The sequence below is a fragment of the Pan troglodytes genome, chromosome 13, assembly GCF_028858775.2.
Source record: "Pan troglodytes isolate AG18354 chromosome 13, NHGRI_mPanTro3-v2.0_pri, whole genome shotgun sequence".
Taxonomy (NCBI): domain Eukaryota; kingdom Metazoa; phylum Chordata; class Mammalia; order Primates; family Hominidae; genus Pan; species Pan troglodytes.
In genome coordinates, this window is record NC_072411.2 from 69256729 (window position 1) to 69280409 (window position 23681).

The window sequence follows — 23681 nt, forward strand, 5'->3', positions numbered from 1 at the left end:
TATAACTATGTCCCAATCCCCAGAATTTGTGAATACATTAAATTACATGGCAAAGGAGAATTAAGTTGCAGATGGAATTAAGGCTGCTAATTAGATGATTTTATGACAATGAGATAATATTTGCTTATCTGGGTTCGTCCAATGTAATCATAAGGGTCCTTAAAAGTGGAAGACAGTGTCAGTTAGATGGCAGTGTGAGAAGTTCTCAGTCTGATAGAGGCAAGGGCTGTTAGCCCAGGAAAGTGGGCAGCCTCTAGAAGCTGCAAAAGGCAAGGGAATGGATTGTCCCCTCCAGCCTGCAGAACAGAATGCATACTATCTGATACCTGCCACCACCCAGGAAGACTCATTCAGGGCTTCTGACCTATAGAAGTATAAGATCCTAAGATTATGCCATTTTAAGCCACTAAACTTGTGGTAATTTGTTATAGCAGCCAAGAAAACTAATATACTAAAGAATCTCATTTTTTTTTCCAGAAATTGTCACTGAAATTGCACAAATAAAAAAAGTTAAAATTTTTACTTTTCTGAAGGCATTGTCTGTCTGTCTGTTTGCTTTCAGGAGGCAATTCATAGCAGCCAGGTTGGCACTTCAAGAATCAGCCGGGAAATGGCAAGAAATGAACAAGAAGGGTCCAAAGTACAGAAAATTGATATTCATGGAACAGAAATGGTAACTATTTAGAAAGGCAGTACTTTCAAACAGTTTCCAGGACTGTATGGAAATTATGACTTCATTGTAAGCGTTTGCATTTATTGTCACTCATGTATCTAGTATCAATACCTATCAGTGTTTCTTTCTCCACTTTCAAGTTGGAATTCTTTCAAAAGTAAAATAGGGCCAGGCGCGGTGGCTTACACCTGTAATCCCAACACTTTGGGAGGCCGTGGCAGGCAGATCATGAGGTCAGGTGTTCGAGAGCAGTGTGGCCAACATAGTGAAACCCTGTCTCTACTAAAAATACAAAAAAACTTAGCCAGGTGTGCTGGTATGTGCCTGTAATCCCAGCTACTCGGGAGGCTGAGGCAGGAGAATCACGTGAACCCGGGAGGCGGAGGTTGCAGTGAGCCGAGTTCACGCCATTGCACTCCAGCCCGGGTGACAGTGCAAGACTCCTTCTCAATAAATAAATAAATGAATGTAAAATAGGCACCCTATAAAAGTATGATTCCTCTTCGGACGTCAATTCAAATATATTCTTTTATAAGCGAATCTATGTATTAAAATAAATGATAGCAGCTTAATTAGCATCTCTCAATGTACACTAAAGTCTTGGGTGAAAATCACTGTAAAATGAAGAGTATTATTTGTAGTACTAAAATAATTGACTTCTTAAAAACAATTTATTTTCAAATTATCTTTAAATACAGGTCTCTCATCTTGAAAAGCACACCGAGGAAGTAAACCAAGCATCTCAATTTCATCAATATGTTCAAGAAACAGGTAACAGTCTGATATTATTGGTTCCAATACTCCTTTCTCCTATTGATGTGTTTGATTTTGAATGGATGACTTCCAAAGCACAGTCTTCCCCTCTGAGTAACTTTAGTGACTATGACTCATGGTTCCAGGGAGAGCTGAGTAGTATTTCTACAAATAATTAGATTTTGCCTGTGGTCATAGGTGCAATAAGTTTCTAAAATAGTTTATTGGCCATCAGTCCTATGATATATCCATTCTAAACCCTAAAGCTAACCACCTCTGAATTCCTTCTTGCCTCAGGGACCTGCATTAAAACTTGACGTTTATCAAGCTCCCTGAGAATAGAGTTGTTATCTAGACTGAATTAATTTTAATAACAGATTTAAGTACTATTAAGTCTAGCTCTCCAACCTGTGGATATAAGATTAGACTACAGCCAAATTTCTGCAAGTTTGCACAAGACTGGACATAGTTTGTCTTGTCTATAAAAATGGAATGGGTTTTGCTACCCTGAAGAGCTAAAAAAAAACATTTAAGCCAACTGTGACCAAAACTTTACTTGATTACATGACTATACCTTTATTTTGGTTTTGTTGCTTAAGGAAGTAGGTCTTCTGAAATTCCTTTTCTTGTTTTATACATTTTATTATTTTTTCCTGAGCATAAAAGTAGAACATACTCACAGAAAATTTGGAAAATCCAGAGATAACCAACATTTTTCTTCCTTTTCTTGTTTTATACATTTTATTATTTTTTCCTGAGCATAAAAGTAGAACATACTTGTAGAAAATTTGGAAAATCCAGAGATAACCAACATTTTTCTTCCTGTATTGTCTTACTATAGTTCTTCCTATATTCCTAAATTACATAATGAAATAATGCCATATGCATGCTTGTACCTTGAATCTTTTTACTTAATGTACACTGTGAGAAGTTTCCCATAGCATTATAATTTTATCTTTTTTAATTTCTGTAGAGACAGGGTCTGGCTATGTTGCCCAGGCTGGTCTCACACCCTTGGGCTCAAGTAATCTTCGCACCTCAGTCTCCCAAAGTATTGGGATTACAGGCATGAGCCACCATGCCCAGCCATAATTTCTTCTTAAACAGAATTTTTAGTAATTACATAGTATCCCTGGTGTGTTTTTCTGTTTGTAGTCATTGATACACCTGAGGATGAAGAGATTCCAAAGGTTTCGACTAAGTTGTTAAAAGAGCAGTTTGAAAAGTCTGCCCAGGAAAAGATCCTTTATTCTGACAAAGAGATGACAACCCCAGCCAAGCAGATTAAGGTAAAGTCATTTCTTTACACAGAAACATATTAAGTGTAAGACCAAGCTTAAATATGTAACATTTTCAAATTATTGAATACTTGAGGTGGCTTTTCAACAAAAAAAATTCTGAACTGGCATTTATTCAGTTCTATAAGGAGAATATTGACCTGCATGCAAAAGGAGGTAGAGTAAAAACTTTTCTCACTAGCAGAAAATAAGGGAAGAAAAAATTATATATGTTCTAAAGTCTAATAATTAACATTAAAGTAATTAAATCAATTTTAAATGCCAGATGCTTACTCTGTTCTGTTTTAAATTCCAAGGAAAATGAAACAACCCTCAAAAGTACTTTAAGACTTTTACTGTTTCCCTCTAGATTACTCTGCATACCACATTAAGGGAAAAAGAATCACGATTATGTGTAAATTTTAAAATATTGAGTCCTTGTTGCATTGAATAGCAAATATAACTTTACAAGTAAAAATGGATTATAGGAGAGATAGTGACAAATATTGACTATTATTCCTAAGTTGGTCTTTAAATGAGTATATCACATATTGTTCCCAATGGAGATATCATAGGAGGGTCCAGGTTACAGACCAATGAAGGGCAGTGCCTAGGAAGCCTCTGCCACTACACTCACCTTTATAAGATTTGATTTTCTCTCCCCTAAAGACTGAAAGTGAATATGAAGAGACTTTCAAGCCATCATCAGTTGTGAGTACCTCTTCCACTTCTTGCGTTTCAACCAGCCAGAGGAAGGAAACATCAACTACAAGACATAGTGATCACAGTGTCACTTCCTCAACTCTGGCACAAATTAATGCTACTTCTTCAGGAATGACAGAAGAATTTCCTCCTCCCCCACCTGACGTACTTCAAACTTCAGTAGATGTGACAGCATTTTCCCAGTCCCCTGAACTGCCCAGTCCTCCTAGAAGACTGCCAGTCCCCAAAGATGTATATTCCAAGCAAAGAAATTTGTATGAATTAAATCGTTTATATAAACACATCCATCCTGAGTTAAGAAAAAACTTAGAAAAAGATTATATCAGTGAAGTTTCTGAGATTGTTTCTAGTCAAATGAACTCAGGGAGTTCAGTCTCAGCAGATGTGCAACAAGCCCGGTATGTTTTTGAAAACACAAATGACAGTTCTCAAAAAGATCTGAACTCAGAAAGAGAATACTTGGAATGGGATGAAATTCTGAAGGGAGAGGTGCAGTCCATTAGATGGATCTTTGAGAATCAACCATTGGATTCCATCAACAATGGCTCTCCTGATGAAGGTGATATTTCCAGGGGCATTGCTGATCAAGAAATCATTGCTGGTGGCGATGTGAAATATACCACATGGATGTTTGAAACCCAACCCATCGACACACTCGGGGCTCATTCTTCTGACACTGTAGAAAATGCAGAGAAAATTCCTGAGCTAGCCAGAGGAGATGTCTGCACAGCTCGGTGGATGTTTGAAACAAGGCCATTGGACTCAATGAATAAAATGCATCAAAGTCAAGAAGAATCAGCGGTAACTATCAGTAAGGACATAACTGGGGGGGATGTCAAGACTGTGAGATACATGTTTGAAACTCAACATCTAGATCAACTTGGACAGCTTCATTCAGTGGATGAGGTTCATTTACTGCAGCTTAGGTCTGAGCTCAAAGAAATTAAGGGAAATGTTAAAAGAAGTATAAAATGTTTCGAAACTCAACCATTATATGTTATTAGAGATGGTTCGGGCCAAATGCTGGAAATTAAAACTGTTCACAGAGAAGACGTTGAAAAGGGAGATGTAAGAACAGCACGGTGGATGTTTGAAACACAGCCGTTGGACACAATTAACAAAGATATCACAGAAATTAAAGTTGTCCGAGGAATATCCATGGAAGAAAATGTCAAAGGTGGGGTGAGTAAGGCAAAGTGGTTATTTGAAACCCAACCTTTGGAGAAAATCAAAGAGTCAGAAGAGGTCATCATCGAAAAGGAAAAAATAATAGGTACAGATGTCTCCAGAAAGTGTTGGATGTTTGAAACACAGCCATTAGACATTCTAAAAGAAGTTCCTGATGCAGATCCTCTACAACGTGAGGAGATAATAGGTGGTGATGTACAAACTACTAAGCATCTATTTGAAACACTTCCAATTGAAGCATTAAAAGACAGTCCTGATATAGGAAAGCTTCAAAAAATCACTGCCTCTGAAGAAGAAAAAGGGGATGTTAGGCATCAAAAATGGATTTTTGAAACCCAACCTCTGGAAGACATTAGAAAAGATAAAAAGGAGTACACACGAACAGTGAAACTTGAAGAAGTTGACAGAGGAGATGTGAAGAATTACACACATATCTTTGAATCAAACAATTTAATTAAATTTGATGCATCACATAAAATAGAGGTGGAAGGAGTTACAAGAGGTGCTGTAGAGTTAAATAAATCTCTCTTCGAGACAACACCACTGTATGCCATTCAAGATCCCCTTGGAAAATACCATCAAGTAAAGACAGTCCAGCAAGAAGAAATCGTAAGAGGTGATGTAAGAAGCTGTAGGTGGCTTTTTGAAACAAGGCCCATTGACCAGTTTGATGAAAGCATTCATAAATTTCAAATAATTAGAGGAATATCTGCTCAAGAAATACAGACTGGAAATGTGAAATCTGCCAAATGGTTGTTTGAAACCCAACCTCTTGATTCAATTAAATATTTTAGTGATGTGGAAGAAACAGAAAGTAAAACTGAACAAACTAGAGATATTGTTAAAGGGGATGTCAAAACCTGTAAATGGCTTTTTGAGACCCAGCCAATGGAGTCTCTTTATGAAAAAGTTTCGTTAATGACCAGCAGTGAAGAAATTCATAAGGGAGATGTCAAAACTTGTACTTGGCTCTTTGAAACTCAGCCACTTGATACCATAAAAGATGACTCTGAAACAGCAGTCAAATTGCAAACTGTAAAACAGGAGGAGATCCAAGGTGGGGATGTTCGTACAGCATGTTTTCTCTTTGAGACAGAAAATTTGGACAGCATACAAGGAGAAGAAGTGAAGGAAATCAAGCCTGTTGAAATGGATATACAAGCTGGAGATGTTTCCAGCATGAGGTATAAATTTGAAAATCAGTCCTTAGATTCTATAAGTTCTAGTTCAGAGGAAGTTTTGAAAAAGATCAAAACCTTAAAAACTGAAGATATTCAGAAAGGCAATGTTTTAAATTGTAGGTGGCTTTTTGAAAACCAACCAATTGATAAGATAAAAGAAAGCCAAGAAGGTGACGAATGTGTTAAGACGGTGACAGACATACAAGGTGGGGATGTAAGAAAGGGGTGCTTTATTTTTGAGACTTTTTCTTTAGATGAGATTAAAGAAGAATCTGACTATATCAGCACCAAGAAAACAATTACTGAAGAAGCAATACAGGGTGATGTAAAAAGCTACAGAATGCTCTTTGAAACCCAGCCACTCTATGCAATTCAAGACCGAGAAGGGTCCTATCATGAAGTGACCACAGTTAAAAAAGAAGAGGTAATTCATGGAGATGTGCGAGGAACAAGGTGGCTTTTTGAAACAAAGCCATTAGATTCTATTAATAAATCAGAAACTGTGTATGTTATTAAATCTGTCACACAAGAAGACATTCAGAAGGGAGATGTTAGTTCTGTCAGATACAGATTTGAAACTCAGCCACTGGATCAGATTTCTGAAGAATCACATAATATTATGCCCAGTATTGACCATATACAAGGTGGCAATGTAAAGACAAGTAGACAATTCTTTGAGTCTGAAAATTTTGATAAGAATAACTATATACGAACAGTAAGTGTCAATGAAATACAAAAGGGCAATGTTAAAACATCTACTTGGCTATTTGAAACCCACACTATGGATGAACTGAGAGGAGAAGGGTTAGAATATGAAAATATCAAGACAGTCACTCAGGAAGATGTGCAGAAAGGTGATGTTAAGCAGGCTGTGTGGCTTTTTGAAAATCGAACTTTCGATTCTATTATGGAAGCACATAAAGGTATCACAAAAATGACCAAGGAAGAAATCCCTCCTTCTGATGTCAAAACAACTACATGGCTCTTTGAAACAACACCACTTCATGAATTTAATGAAACTAGAATAGAAAAGATAGAAATTATTGGCAAGAGCATTAAAGAAACCTTAGAAGATCTCTACTCTCAAAAAGTTATCCAGGCTCCTGGAATCATCATTGAAGCTGATGAAGTAGGGGATGTTCGAATGGCAAAATACAAGCTAATGAACCAAGCATCTCCTGAGATACAGAAAGAAGAAATTATCAGGGCTGATCTCAGAAATATAATGGTGAACCTACTTTCCAAAAGGGACTGTACTGAAAGAGAGATTTTGATTAGTGAAGAAGAGAAGGGAAACGTTAATTTGACTAAAACTCAATTATTAAACAGATCAACTGAATTTCATGCTGAAAAAGAAGAGATAGTGAAAGGTGATGTACAACAAGCAATAAAAAACCTGTTCTCTGAGGAAAGATCTGTAAAGAAAGGCATCTTAATTCAGGAAGATGAAAAAGGAGATATTAACATGACTATCTATTGTCTTCTTCATGAAAATGATGGTGACACAATTGAGCGTGAAGAAGTAATAGGGGGTGATGTCAGACGTACCATTCATAATTTATTGTCTTCCACATCAAACAATAAAATATCTGAAAGGGCTAAAATTGATGCCTCTGAGAGAGGAAATGTTCAGTTTTTCACAACCTGCATAGAAGCTGGAGCTTTGGATTATCTGAGACAACTCCACACAGAGTCAAATGAAACACTGACAGCTAAGAAACAAGAAGGAGAGAAAGAAATCATTGGTGGTGATGTTGAAGGTACAAAACTGTTACTGAAGAAAAGGCAGTCTCTGGTTGAACGTACTGTTAGTGAAACTGACATCATCCCTGGAGATGTGCATAACACAGTTAAGGTTTTTATGACCGAGCCTCAGAGTACATTTGGTAAGATACCCAAAGAAGAGATTATAAAAGGTGATTTGACATCAACCCTAAATTCCCTCAGCCAGGCTGTAAATCAGAAAACAGTGACGAAAACAGAAGAAATTATAAAAGGTAACATGCTAGCCACACTCAAGTCACTTAAAGAATCAAGCCATCGATGGAAAGAATCTAAACAGCCTGATGCCATCCCTGGTGATATTGAAAAAGCTATTGAATGCCTTGAAAAAGCTACAAATACAAAGACAGAAATTCTGAAAAAGGAGCTTCTCAAAGATGACCTGGAAACATCACTAAGGTCTTTGAAAGAAGCACAAAGAAGTTTCAAAGAGGTACATAAAGAAGGTGTAATTAAAAAAGATGCTAAAGCTGTGATGGCAGGATCCTCGGGAGAGCAGAAAACAGATATTCATCAGGTTGCTGTCCAGAGGAACAAAAATAGTCTTCTTCAGCCAAAGCCAGGTCCATTTGAGCCAGCAGCCAAGTGGCGAGGGGGAACAGATACTCTCAGTCAAACTATGGGGAAATCTTGCCATGGCAATTTAGTAGAAGAAAGAACTGAGGTTAATCTTCCAAAAGCCCCCAAAGGCACTGTAAAGATTGTCATAGATCGTGAACAAAACAATGATGCTCTGGAGAAAAGCCTTAGAAGACTATCTAATTCACACCATAAATCTAATGTTTTGGAATCAGGAGACAAAACGGGTGTCTGGACTGATACCACAGGAGAACAGGATCTTAGAGATGAATATATGAGCAGACAATTAACTTCAACTGTGTCAGTTAAGAATAATCTAACAACTAAAGAATCAGACAGGGCAGTGAGAGAGCTGAAGAAGGATGATGTCTTTAATTCCATCCAATCTGCTGGTAAAACCGTTGGAAAGCAACAGACATATGAACTGAGAAATGACCACCAGAAAATGGAGGGTTTTCATATAAAGAGTCCTAAAAAGACCAAAAATATTAAAATATTAACTGATACACAAAGCTCCAAGCCCAGTCCCACCCAGCATCCAGTCAGCATGCCAGTTGGAGGAACTTACGACCTTTCAGGGGACTTTCAGAAGCAAACTTTGTTAAAGCAAGAAACAAAATATTCTAATAAGGATATAAAGAAAAAGAATATAAACCTTCAACCAATGTGGCAGCTTTTGCCTGTAGAGCAAGACACATCCAATGTAACAGAAATGAAAGTCTCTGAAAAAAGTCACAATACATTTAAGGCAACCAACAAAAAGCAGGAGACTGATGTTCACTTGAAAAACCAGGACTTTCTAATGAAAACAAATACTTCCACAGGCTTAAAAATGGCAATGGAAAGGTCCTTGAATCCAATCAACTTTAACCCTGAGAATAATGTAAAAGAAAGTGAGTGCCCCCTTCCACCTCCATCTCCACCTCCTCCACCACCTTCTAATGCATCATCTGAAATTGAATTTCCTCTTCCTCCTCCACCTCCTTTGACGATGTTTCCTGAAAAAAATGGGTTTCTTCCCTCACTGTCCACAGAGAAGATAAAGGCTGAATTTGAAAGTTTTCCAGGCCTCCCTCTTCCTCCACCTCCAGTAGATGAGAAATCTGAAAGAGAAAGTTCATCGATGTTTCTGCCGCCTCCTCCTCCTCCAACTCCATCTCAAAAACCAGCACATCTCCTTTCCTCCTCTGCTCCGGAAAAGCACAGTGGAGACTTCATGCAACAATATTCCCAAAAAGAAGCCTCGAACTCTCAGAATTCTCAGGCTAAAATCATAACAGGAAAAAGGGGTGTGTTGCCACCTCCCACATTGCCCAAACCCAAACTTCCCAAGCATATAAAAGATAATAAGAACGATTTTTCCCCCAAAGTTGAATTGGCAACCTCCCTGTCAGATATGGAATGTAAAATTACTACCTCAAAGGATCAGAAAAAAGTAATGGTGATGACCAGCAGTGAACACACGGAGACAAAGCAGAACGTTATTAGTAAGAGTCTTGATGAAAGAAAACAATTATCTATTGACTCTGCAAACTGTCTCTCACACACAGTTCCAGGAACTTCAGCACCCAAGAAAAAACAGATTGCGCCTCTTATAAAATCTCATTCATTTCCAGAGAGTTCAGGACAACAAAATCCAAAAGCTTATATGAGAAAATTTAAGACACCTTTAATGATTGCTGAAGAAAAATATAGACAACAAAAAGAAGAAATTGAAAAACAGAAACAGGAGAGTTCTTACTACAACATTGTTAAAACTCAAAGCCAAAATCAACACATAACAGAGGTAGAAAAGGAAATGCCATTACAAAAAACCAATGAGGAGGTTTCCCTATCTGGAATTGATTCAGAATGCACCGTGGTTCAACCCAGCCCAGGCTCTCAAAGTAATGCTCGGATACTAGGAGTGTGTTCTGATAACCAACTCTCCACAACATCACCAGAAACAGTCGCTGCCAAGAGGCTCCACCATGTTTTAGCAGCCTCAGAAGACAAAGATAAGATGAAAAAGGAAGTTTTACAAAGCTCAAGGGACATTATGCAATCCAAATCAGCTTGCGAAATTAAACAAAGTCACCAAGAATGTAGTACCCAACAAACACAACAGAAGAAGTATTTGGAGCAGTTGCACTTGCCCCAAAGCAAACCAATTTCCCCAAATTTCAAAGTTAAAACCATCAAACTTCCAACTCTAGATCATACATTAAATGAAACAGACCACAGCTATGAAAGTCATAAACAGCAGTCTGAGATTGATGTTCAAACCTTTACCAAACAACAATATCTGGAAACCAAGAAAACTGAAGCAAGCACTGAATGTAGTCATAAGCAATCTCTGGCTGAAAGACATTATCAGTTACCTAAGAAGGAGAAAAGAGTGACAATACAATTGCCTACAGAATCCATACAGAAGAACCAGGAAGATAAGCTCAAGATGGTTCCCAGGAAGCAAAGAGAATTTAGCGGATCTGACAGAGGGAAACTTCCAGGAAGTGAAGAAAAAAATCAGGGACCATCAATGATTGGTCGAAAAGAAGAGAGATTAATAACTGAAAGAAAACACGAACATCTGAAGAATAAATCAGCACCAAAGGTCGTCAAGCAAAAGGTTATCGATGCACATCTTGATTCACAGACTCAGAATGTTCAGCAAACACAAATACAGACCGCTGAAAGTAAAGCTGAACATAAAAAATTGCCCCAGCCATATAATAGTCTGCAGGAAGAAAAATGTCTCGAAGTCAAGGGCATACAACAGAAAGCAGTCTTCTCTAATACTAAAGATTCAAAGCAAGAGATTACACAGAACAAATCTTTCTTTTCCTCTGTGAAAGAATCCCAGCGGGATGATGGAAAAGGTGCCTTAAATATAGTGGAATTCTTGAGAAAACGTGAAGAACTGCAACAGATTTTGTCGAGAGTAAAACAGTTTGAAGCAGAGCCAAATAAAAGTGGCCTTAAAACATTTCAGACACTATTAAATACTATCCCAGGATGGCTGATAAGTGAAGATAAGAGAGAATATGCAGTTCACATTGCCATGGAGAATAATTTAGAAAAAGTAAAAGAAGAAATAACACATATTAAAACTCAAGCGGAAGATATGCTTGTGTCCTATGAAAATATAATTCAGACAGCCATGATGTCCTCCAAAACAGGAAAACCGGGAAATAAACCCACTAGTCTTGATGAAACATCATCCAAAGTATCTAATGTTCATGTCAGCAATAATAAAAATAGTGAACAGAAAGAAAATAAAATTGCCAAAGAGAAAACAGTACAGCACCAAGTAGCAGCTCATCATGAAGCAACTGTTCGTAGTCACGTGAAAACCCATCAGGAAATTAAACTTGATGATAGCAACATTCCTCCTCCCTCTTTAAAAACACGCCCACCGTCACCAACTTTTATCACAATAGAATCTACTGCCCGACGAACAGAAAACCCTACTAAGAACGAGCTTTCTCAGTCCCCTAAAAAGGACAGTTATGTTGAACCCCCACCAAGAAGGCCCATGTCGCAAACATCTGAAATTCACAGAGCAAACACTTCCCCTTCTCCACCCAGGAGTCGCTCTGAACAACTTGTCAGACTCAAAGACACCACTGCAAAGTTATCCAAAGGGGCCATCCCATGTCCAGCAGCAACCCCGGTTCCAATTGTAGAAAAGAGGTCTGAAATCATCATGTCTCCTGCAACACTTCGTCGTCAAATTAAGATAGAAACTCGTGGTAGGGACTCTCCACCTACAATCACAATACCAGTAAATATAAATCATGCTGCTAGTGGTTCCTTCAGAGAATCTGTGGACGCTCAAGTGGAAATCAGGAAAGTGGAGAAGAGAGCTACTTATGTTCATAAAGATGGACTAAATTCCACTGATCACATGGTGCCCGACACTGAAAGTTATGATGCAGTTGAAATCATCCGCAAGGTTGCAGGGCCTCCTCGCCTGTCAGAGCACACACAGAGATATGAAGCGGCCAACCGAACTGTGCAAATGGCTGAAAATTTCGTGAATGACCATGAAAATGAAATAAACAGATGGTTCAGGGAATTTGAGCATGGCCCAGTTTCTGAAGCAAAGTCAAAGAGAAGAGTTTATGCAAATGGAGAAACAAACCATAACATACAACAAGAAAGTCGTACATTTTGTAAGGAGGAATTTGGATTAACATCTTTAGGAAACACGAGTTTTACAGACTTTTCTTGCAAACATCCTAGAGAGCTGCAAGAAAAGATTCCTGTTAAGCAGCCCAGGATCTGCTCTGAAACCAGGTCTCTAAGTGAACATTTCTCAGGCATGGATGCATTTGAGAGTCAAATTGTTGAGTCGAAGATGAAAACCTCTTCATCACATAGCTCAGAAGCTGGCAAATCTGGCTGTGACTTCAAGCATGCCCCACCAACCTATGAGGATGTCATTGCTGGACATATTTTAGATATCTCTGATTCACCTAAAGAAGTAAGAAAAAATTTTCAAAAGACGTGGCAGGAGAGTGGAAGAGTTTTTAAAGGCCTGGGATATGCAACCTCAGATGCTTCTGCAACTGAGATGAGAACCACCTTCCAAGAGGAATCTGCATTTATAAGTGGTAAATGAGCTTGCAATGTGTTAAAGAAGATTAACCATTTAAAGGCATGTGTTCCATAGCCAAAATGATGTACAGTTAAAAAGAGTGCGTGGAAACAACCAAACAATATAACCTAAAACTAACAGCTTCTCATGTATGCTTATAGACTCTTTATATGCTTGCTTTTACAACATTCTTTTCACAAAAGCATAGAGTATGATTTACCTGCACTGTGTGAGAATAACAAATACTATTATACAGATTACTGGGACATATTTGTCAAGGTAAATAAGGCTTTGGATAAAGCAACAGGTATAGCAATAATTTTATTTCATGCAATTATTCTAGACAATAATAAATAATATCCCTTGGCCTAATATTGACATATTTTTAACTGCCAGGTTTAAATGATATTTGCATTGAGTTCAATACAGACTGATAGAAGTCTGAGACACAATTTACATTCTTCATGTGTGCTTTAGTATTTTTATTGATCTGTATCTCTGACAAAAGTGTGGGTGTGGAATTAGACCTTTTATATATTCAACTATTGCTACTGAGTTGGATAGAGTTAGTTTTCTCTGATGCCACATTTTTTTCTAACTGATTTTTTTCACTTTTCTAAAAAATAAACTAAATCACTGCTCAATCAACCTCATTCACAAATGAGCATAAACAATACATTTAAAAATTTTGATTTTATTTGGAAGGAGGGAGGTTTAAATCATATGGACTTAGTACATGATTGTTAACATCAAAGAACAGCTCATTTCCCTATTTCTTGCAATTAATGAGGCTTCATGATAAAAGAATTTTATATAATTAATGTGCATCATTAGTTTAGTCCATTCTTTTAGACAGATTGAAAGAAATAGCAAGCTTAAAAATAAAAACTGCTGAAACTAATAATTATGCCTCCATCATATTTGCAACATATGTGTCTAGTTTATCAGGTTAATATGGTTCTTAATGTGCTTGCTTCTGGCATAATTAAGCAAAGCTGTCTAATTAATTTCAAATACTCAGCTTCTGTTAAGATAGCTCAAAAACACATAGAACATACAAAGAAACTTGTGATAAACATAAAAATGTGTCCTCTACTAGAACCAAATAAGCAAAGGAGTTCACTCAGTGGCCCAGATTGACCATCTAGGCACTAAAGTAGATATAATTATTTGTATAATGGACCCTGAGCATATTTTCTCTTATAAATAACTAATACCAAAGCTTAGTCATTCTCACAGGATCGCTGTGAGGACAAAAAGCAATTCTGAAGTGAAAGTTCTGTGTTAGTTTTAAACCACTATACAAACACTGGTTAGTAATAGAACCACTATTATTCATAGAGGCTAACATTTACAGGAAAGCCACAGGAAGTGAGCATAGGTGCTTTAGAGGAGCAAGAAAAGATGTAGGAAAACTATATAAGCAGATGCGAGAATCCAAAAAGCTCCACAATCTAAAGCCAGTTAGATTGAGGACAAATGACCCTGAGCATTTTACTGTGTTCGGGAGTCTCATTGCATTACAATTAAGAGTTGGTATCTTACAGTCAACTCTAAGTCATCAAGAAAATATTGAAGCAAATACAGTGTCCTTGGCTTAAAAAACATATGTATTTTAGAAAGATCTATCTAAAATGCTTTAAGAAGTAAAAACTTTTGACCAGCTTAGGTACAAGCCTTTATATATAGGGAAAACTCAATTATCTACAATGATAAGTTATCTCAGAGCTCCCCATTGCTGAGTATTTTATATGTATATATATATAAAAAAAATACTCACATATATGCACATATATATGTTTGTAATGTACTTATATGTCTAATGAACATATTTTACTCATGTATGTTTTTTTAAATCATAAATGTCTACTCGTACAATCTATAAATGGTAGAAGCACTAGAGTAATGTAGACCATCCTAGCAAACCCTTAAACCTGATGATAGGTTAGTCTCTGTCCAGAGAAACATCATAAGGACAGTAGTCTTAGAGCTTTTCTACTTTAACCGCATGGCCAGTTAATATGTGTTTTTGTTTTGTTATGTTTTTACAATATGATTGAAGATAACACTACAGAAGGCTTTGTAAATTTTTATTTTTAGAAGCTGCTGCTCCAAGACAAGGAAATATGTATACTTTGTCAAAAGACAGTTTATCCAATGGAGTGCCTAGTGGCAGACAAGCAGAATTTTCATAAGTCCTGCTTCCGATGCCACCATTGCAACAGTAAACTAAGGTAAAATGTTTAATTGTCTTTGCCACAAATATTCCAGGAGCTGCACTCTATGTATAACCTCATATCTCTAGGAGGATGCACATTTTTCCAGATCTTGTTGCTGCGTCAGTTAACACAACCACACAGGGAGATTTGCTCATGTTCTGTGATGTATTTCTGCGACCTTTTTCCTTTAGGAATTTTACTTTTCTAATCAAATCCAAAAGCATCCCTTTTGTCTGAACACAAAAATCACACAGATGAGTAAAATTAAGAGTTACTCTGCAAATCAAGATTTTTAAGTTAGTGTGTTAGTCTAAAGTCTAGACTCCAGATCAGGAGGTAGCACACATTTTCTGTTAAGGTCTAGATCATAAGTAATTTTGGCTTTGCAGGCCATACTGCTTCTGTCACTACTCAATTTCTATTAGAGAGCAAGAGCAGCCACAGATAACTAAACAAATGGGTGTGGTTGTAAATAAATGGGCTTGGCTGTATTCCAATAAAACTTCATATACCAAAACAAGTGGTGAGTAGGTTAGAATTTACCTGTCTTTGAGCTAGACTAAGTTTTTAAAAATGAAATTGAAATTTAGAAAAATATCAGTGACAGGTAAGAGAAAAACTCTGTTTTTTCTCTGGAGCAAACAGAAACACCCTATCCACACAGTTAAAATGCATTCATTTTCCAAAACTCTTGAAGTAAATGCATTTAACTGAATGTGACATTTGGTGTGACTGTAGTCTGAGATGCTAAAATTGTTTTTTTTTTTTTTTTGGCTAAATCTAATGTGCATCTCTCACACTATATTTTTTCTGACTTTAATTGACAATGTCGAACACCCTCATGGCAACATTTTTTCCCCTTGGTTTCCATAACAACAGAGTATAATGGCTTTTCCCCTACTCTTTGTGTGCTCCTTCTCAGGCACCTGTGTAGGGGACTCTCTGTCCATTACCAAGATGTAAGAGGTCCTCACAATTATGTTATGGGAATTTATTCTTCTCAACGTTTCTCTTCTTTCTAGTGAATCACATCCACTCCCATGATTTAAATAATCTATGTGGTAATGACTCTGAAGTCTGTACTGCTAGGCCAAATCTCTCTGTGCATCAGATGCTTATATCTCAATGACTGATATACTTCTCCAATTAGATTTCTCATAAGTACAGCAAACTCAATATGCCCCATTTTCTTCTATCTAAATTCCTTCTTTAACTGTACAGTCTTTATGCTACTGTATCAGTAAATGACATTAACATTAACTCAGTGACCAAAGCATGGAGTTATCTTTGGCTCCTTCCTTTCCTTCATTCCCTACATTCAAGCCGTCACCAAGTCCTGCAATTTCTGCCCCATAAATACCTCTTAAGCTATATACTTTTCTCCATTCCCATAGCAAGTATCATCTATTAGCACCACTAATTTCATTATCAAAACATTTAAAAATTACATTTGCCCTCCCCATTTTATAAATTATTGTACCACATCTTCAGTTTCAGATCATATAGCCACTACATACCGTGTTATCTCCCTCTTTGCCCTTATTTCATCTTAGTTTTCAGGTTGCAAGATATTAATGCCCACCACCAATGCTTACCTTGATGTTTCTGCAGTTGTTCTGATATTAAAGCTTGGTTTCTAGTAGACTCTTCTAAACTCTTCATGGAAACAATATTCGCTGAATTCTTACATGCTGATAACAATTTGTCTGTGACCTTTATAACAAAAAGTCAGTTTTGCTGAAATTAAAATCTTTGGCTTACACTTTCATTGTATTCTTTGATACATTATTTTATTTTCTTCTGGCATAAAGTGTTGGAATAGCTTGATAACGAACTAATTTTATTTTCCTTATAAGATGTATATTTTTTCTTAAATATACCCACAATTTTTTTGCTTTTTATTATTTAAAATCTAGCAATTTTACTAGATTAGTTCTTGGCATTGGTCATTCTTCACTAGTGTCAGTTACCCAGTGTGCTCTTTCTATATGTTGTTGCATACTTTTTTGTATCAAGAAAGTTTGTTTTAATTATAACTATTTAATATTTAATCTGTTTTATTATGTAGTTTTTTTCTTCAAGAATTCCTATTATCTATACCTTGAATGTTTTTTGCCTATTTTTATTATCTGTCTCTTTCTCTCAAATTCTTTTCATATTTATTTCTTTCTGATTATTGAAAAAGTTATGTTTTCATTCTTCTGTTTCTCTTAAGCCACTTTTTATTGTGTTTATTTGCTCTTGTATTTCTTTTAGTTTAGTTTTGTTGCTGATATTTTTATCTTTTATTTCTATTTTTTCTGATTTCTGGCACCTCACTTATGAGATTTTAAATTCTGATTCATGATGTTCTTTCAGGTCTTTTATCATGTTCTTAATGTCTTTTAATTCATTTTGAAGTCATAGGTTAAATTTTTGATATATTTTTAGGGCATGTTTTTCTGGCATGTTTTCATTATCTACAGGGATATTATAATGCCCTTTGCACTTTTATTTTCTTTTAATAACTTCATATATTATTTACCTTGGTACATTTCTGTTGCTCATTTTTATGTAAAATTAGTTTTCCCAAACCTTAGAAGGATAAAAATCAGGATGGTTTTTCTAACTTCACAGAGCTACCTCTTTTAGTTTTCATATGCTGATCAAGAAAATAAGGCAGCTTGATTTCCAGAATTCCCTGGCTTGGCTCCTCTTCTCCATATTTTTCAGAACCTTCTCTTTCATTTCTGTAATCATTATCCTGCTCAATCTTGATTCTACTCTCCTATTTTTTCTCACTTTGGGATTCTGTTTAAAAGGGGAGCCCAGTTTTAGGAGTTCAACCTCACTAGCCTCTTCAAGTCTTCCTTACCACAGGGACCTTGCACTCATTGTCTATTGGAGATCACAAATCTCCTCGAAGTTTCAGCTGCTGTTCTCTGATTGGCATGTGATACTTTCCAGGAAATATTAGTTGGTTATTTTGTGGTCTCGTATTTTCAGGTCCATCAGACATCTTCCTTGCTCCCTCTGCTATCACAAATACAGATGAGACCATCATGCTGGCCTTGTGACTGTTGGTGGTTTCTCCTTAGTTCTTTGTATTTTGATGTTGAGGGGGCTATCTTGTCACTTCATTTAGTTGTAAATGTTCCCCATGGGTTTTAAGTTTTGCTATCTTGTTGATGTATCTGTTTTTATGTGTAGATTCATAGATATTTCGAAAACTATGCTCCTGCCTCTGACTAGAGTTCATTTTAATTTTAAATCACTCAATTTGTTAATCTCCTTAAAGAGGCCACATAAGCAATTGTTAGGCACACCTTCCAGCTCGTTCAAAATCCAGTTAACAAAGAAGCTCATATTGTTGATTTGTATGTGTTTGCTACTCAGGATTTATTGGAAATTACAACGCCTCACATAAATCATTGAATTAGCACAAGTTCAGTCCTATCACTCTGCACCATCTATAACCATATGTGCATTACCCTATAATACCTATTATGCCAATACCTGACACACATCATAAAATTCTAAACACTGCAAGACATACATCATATAAAGTATTGGTGGTAATATTATCTAACAGAAATGTTCAACTAATAGGGCCATTCCCATTGCTAGTAACTTAAGTTTACTAGTCTGTAACTCATTGAAATAATTAATCCCCAATTCCCTATGAACTTACAGTAAATACGAACTGCTAAGTGTTCTTTTTCTTTTTGGCAGTTTGGGAAATTATGCATCACTTCATGGACAAATATACTGTAAACCTCACTTTAAACAACTTTTCAAATCCAAAGGAAATTATGATGAAGGTTTTGGACATAAGCAGCATAAAGATAGATGGAACTGCAAAAACCAAAGCAGATCAGTGGACTTTATTCCTAATGAAGAACCAAATATGTGTAAAAGTACTGCAGAAAACACCCTTGTACCTGGAGATCATAATGAACATTTAGATGCTGGTAACAGTGAAGGGCAAAGGAATGATTTGAGAAAATTAGGGGAAAGGGGAAAATTAAAAGTCATTTGGCCTCCTTCCAAGGAGATCCCTAAGAAAACCTTACCCTTTGAGGAAGAGCTCAAAATGAGTAAACCTAAATGGCCACCTGAAATGACAACCCTGCTATCCCCTGAATTGAAAAGTGAATCTCTGCTAGAAGATGTTAGAACTCCAGAAAATAAAGGACAAAGACAAGATCACCTTCCTTTTTTGCAGCCTTATCTACAGTCCACCCATGTTTGTCAGAAAGAGGATGTTATAGGAATCAAAGAAATGAAAATGCATGAAGGAAGAAAAGATGAAAAGAAGGAAGGAAGGAAGAATGTGCAAGATAGGCTGAGTGAAGCTGAAGACACAAAGAGTAACAGGAAAAGTGCTATGGATCTTAATGACAACAATGATGTGGTTGTGCAGAGTGCTGAAAAGGAGAAAAATGAAAAAACTAACCAAACTAATGGTGCAGAAGTTTTACAGGTTACTAACACTGATGATGAGATGATGCCAGAAAATCATAAAGAAAATTTGAATAAGAATAATAATAACAATTATGTAGCAGTCTCATATCTGAATAATTGCAGGCAGAAGACATCTATTTTAGAATTTCCTGATCTATTACCCTTGTCGAGTGAAGCAAATGACACTGCAAATGAATATGAAATTGAGAAGTTAGAAAATACATCTAGAATCTCAGAGTTACTTGGTATATTTGAATCTGAAAAGACTTATTCGAGGAATGTACTAGCAATGGCTCTGAAGAAACAGACTGACAGAGCAGCTGCTGGCAGTCCTGTGCAGCCTGCTCCAAAACCAAGCCTCAGCAGAGGCCTTATGGTAAAGGGGGGAAGTTCAATCATCTCTCCTGATACAAATCTCTTAAACATTAAAGGAAGCCATTCAAAGAGCAAAAATTTACACTTTTTCTTTTCTAACACCGTGAAAATCACTGCATTTTCCAAGAAAAATGAGAACATTTTCAATTGTGATTTAATAGATTCTGTAGATCAAATTAAAAATATGCCATGCTTGGATTTAAGGGAATTTGGAAAGGATGTTAAACATTGGCATGGTGAAACAACAGAAGCTGCCCGCAATAATGAAAACACAGGTTTTGATGCTCTGAGCCATGAATGTACAGCTAAGCCTTTGTTTCCCAGAGTGGAGGTGCAGTCAGAACAACTCACGGTGGAAGAGCAGATTAAAAGAAACAGGTGCTACAGTGACACTGAGTAAAATATCTCTGGCCACTGACAGTCCACACTTAGGCACTGAGAGATATTGATGTTCTGAAATAAGATTTTATGAATTTGGATACCCTTTTGAGGAACTTGATGTAAACATGATGTTCAGAAATCTCGTGTCTATCTCAATGGGATATTTCTTGTATTACACCTTGTCATTTTTTTCACAATTTATTTACATCTACTTTTGTTTTAACTGGAATGAAGAGATGAAACACTATGGATATGTTTTCCATTCAAATGGCACTTCAGCATATTGTTCTGTTTTCCTGTAAAACATCATGGGTGTGATTTTTATACTGCTGATACTTGTCACAATTATTATAACTTCTCTGTAATTTCCTCTGAAATAAAATTGAATCACCTGAGGTGCAAACCAAAATACTTCTGAAACTTTTTTTGATATATACTGTCATTCTAAGTACATATACTCCTTATGACTTGGGAAGTATTTGTCTTGAGGCAAGTATTTACCACCCACACTAAAATAATGCTGGAAAAAATAAAATACTAAACTGAAGGCACAGTATTATTAGAAAGTGTAACATTTTCATTTTCTCTTTTACTCTACATTTTAAAGATATGAGGGTTATTGTTCTTGAAATAATTACCTATATTAAATTATCATAGAATGTGTCTATAAACATTTGACAAAAAATGTTGATTTTCCTCCAGAATAATGTGAAGTCCATACTCAGAAATTAACTAGAAAGGTTTTAGACATTACTTAAATAAATTATTCACATTGCATTTGTATTGCTTGCTCTGTGTAATTGATAAGTATAACAATCATATCACTACAGTTTGTCAGGTTTTCTTCTTATCATATTTGATGAATATTAAGTTTTTCTGTTATGAAAACATATTCCTCTAAAATTTGGCTTCTAAATTTTCTACTGCCTTTGTTCTTCCTCAAATAAATGTTATGATTCTGAAAAAAAATGAACATAAATAAGTGGCTTTGCATAAATTTGTAGTGTACATATATGAAACAGGACTTATCCCATATTCTCCTACATAAACACAAACTATTGACATTCTATAAATATAAAACCAAAATGCAATGTTGGAAACTATTTCTTTTCAGAAAGACTAACAAATTCCCTCTTGCTAGTATGTTCTTAATAGATATCTAAGACCTACATTGCATTAGTTCCCTAGGGCTTCCATAATTAAATATCACAGACTGGGTAGCTTAAACAACAAAAATATATTTTCTCACAGTTCAGAAAGGTGGAAGTACAGGGTCAAGTTGAAGGTAGGCTTGGTTTCTCCTGAGGCCTCTCTCCTTGGCTTGCCAATAGTCACCTTGTTGAGGTCCACACATAGTCTTCCCGCTGTGCACTCACACTCCTAGTGTCTCTTTCTCTTCTTATAAGAGTACCAGTCCTTTTGGACTAGGAACCACTCATTGGACTTCATTTAACCGTACTTGCCTTTTTAATGGATGTATTTCCAAATATAGTCATATTGGGGTTTAGGGCTTCAACATATGAGCTTTGTGGGAACACAGTTCAGTTCATAACACATACTTTTACCCGATTAAATGAAATACTATGAAAGTCTAGCAAGAAAATGGCCAGAGCTACAGAAGTAAATTTTTTGTTTAAACTGAATTACTGCACTTTACCCTTCAAATATTCTGAATGACACAGCATTATTTCTATAATCATTTATAGTAAGATAACACAATAGTTTTCATGCAGAAAGAAATAATTCGTGAAAACTCATGACATAGTATTACTGTATAGTTTCTTAGTGTCAGTGATCCTTTTAAAGTATGTGACTCTTGCTTTACAAAGGTCCTCTTGTTGGACTCTTCCTACTTAATCTTGGTAGCCTAGTCCCCTCTTCAATTATGGTAAAATTTAAGATTAAAAGTAGCTGCTGTGCACACCAGGGAAAACAATGAAAATAATGATTGTTCTGATTTTTCATTTAATCAACAAGCAATTTTGTGCCCTCATCTTTTTTTAAAAAAAATTTTTAGGTATATAGTAGGTATGTATATATGTATGCAGTACATGAAATGTTTTGATACAGGCATGCAATGCGAAATAAATACATCACAAAAAATGGCGTATCCATCCCCTCAAGTATTTATCCATTGAGTTTCAAATAATCCAATTATACTCCTTAAATTATTTTAAAATGTACAGTTAAGTTATTATTGACTATAGTCACCCTGTTGTACTATCAAATAGTAGGTCTTATTCATTTTTTCTAATTTTTCATACCCATTAACCATCCCCCCTTCCTGCTACTACCCTTCCCAGCCTCTGGTAACTATCTTCTACTCTCTATGTCAATGAGTTCAATTGTTTGATTTTTAGATCCCACAAATAAGTGAGAACATGTGATGTTTTTCTTTCTGTGCCTGGCTTATTTTACTTAACATAATGACCTCCAGTTCCATCCATGTTGTTGCAAATGACTGGATATCATGCTTTTATATGGCTAAATAGTACTCCATTGTGTATATGTAACACATTTTCTTTCAAGAAAACATTTTTTTAAAATTTTTAATCAGAAAGAGGCATTGTATTATGATTATTGGCTGCATCACCTTTCTTGAATGACATGTAGGAGTTTACAAATTCAAATATGCAAATACAATTTTATTTAGTAATGGTTTCACTCTAATTATAACAAAATCTTCCAGTTAAATAGCAAGCTTTAGGATCTAAAATGTAGCTAAACACACAAATCAAAAATTCAGTGAAGTTTTCTTATTATTGCAGTCAGTGTATTATTTTTCTAAAGCTGTCATAAGTAAGTACCACAGACTGAGTGACCAAACAGAAATTTATTTTCTCACAATTCTGCAAGTCGGAAAAATCTGATATCAAGGTGTTGGCCAGCTTGGTTTCTTCTGAGGCCTCTCTACTTGGCTTGTAGATAGTCATCTTCTTTCTGTGTCTTCCATGGCCTTCCTCTATATGTGTCTATGTTCCAATTTCTTATAATGTTCCAACTCATATTGGAGTAGGGCCCAGCCTCATGACCTCATTTTACTTTAATTACTTCTTGAAAGACCCTATCTCCTTAAAGAGCTGAATTCTGAGATGCTGTGGCTTAGGATTTCACCATATGAATTTGCGGGGAACACAATTCAGCCCATAACTGGTAGTAACCATGTTTAATCTTTAGGGTTTTTAAAAAAATACATGGCTATTAATGTTATGTAACAACTTCCCATAATCTTTTCTTGGGATTTACGTCACAGAACTATGTAATATATAATTTGTGTTGTAAAAATTAATATTTCCATAAACAAAATTATGTTATAAAGGAATGAAGATGGATCCATGATTGACCAAAAGCTGTTCCACAGGAGGCTGTGTGATGGCAGAGCATAGCATGTAAGGGGTTTTGCATTATTTATTCAAGACTGGACCTTCCAATGAATCTTGTAAAAATGTTCTATTTCCCATAAAATTGTGCTGAATTGTCTTTTTTGCAGCTTCCACACAATCAATCCTTGCAACAGATTTGGGGCTC

The 23681-nt window shown here is 36.1% G+C and overlaps 1 protein-coding gene across 3 annotated transcripts in view; it reads left to right on the plus strand.

The window, feature by feature from the left end:
- The window catches only part of XIRP2 (xin actin binding repeat containing 2), a 372894-nt gene extending 352332 nt beyond the window's left edge, over positions 1–20562 (plus strand). For 2 of the 3 annotated variants that reach the window (XM_054679927.2, XM_003309290.6), the window contains 6 exons: positions 563–673; positions 1372–1444; positions 2582–2715; positions 3373–12751; positions 14836–14969; positions 18666–20562. In XM_054679927.2, coding sequence (XP_054535902.1) covers positions 563–673; positions 1372–1444; positions 2582–2715; positions 3373–12751; positions 14836–14930 — 9792 coding nt within the window. In that variant the 3' untranslated portion in view covers positions 14931–14969; positions 18666–20562. The remainder of the gene's footprint in view (positions 1–562; positions 674–1371; positions 1445–2581; positions 2716–3372; positions 12752–14835; positions 14970–18665) is intronic. The other variant, XM_063790543.1, reaches the window with a different exon arrangement.
- The last annotated feature ends 3119 nt before the right edge of the window (positions 20563–23681 follow it).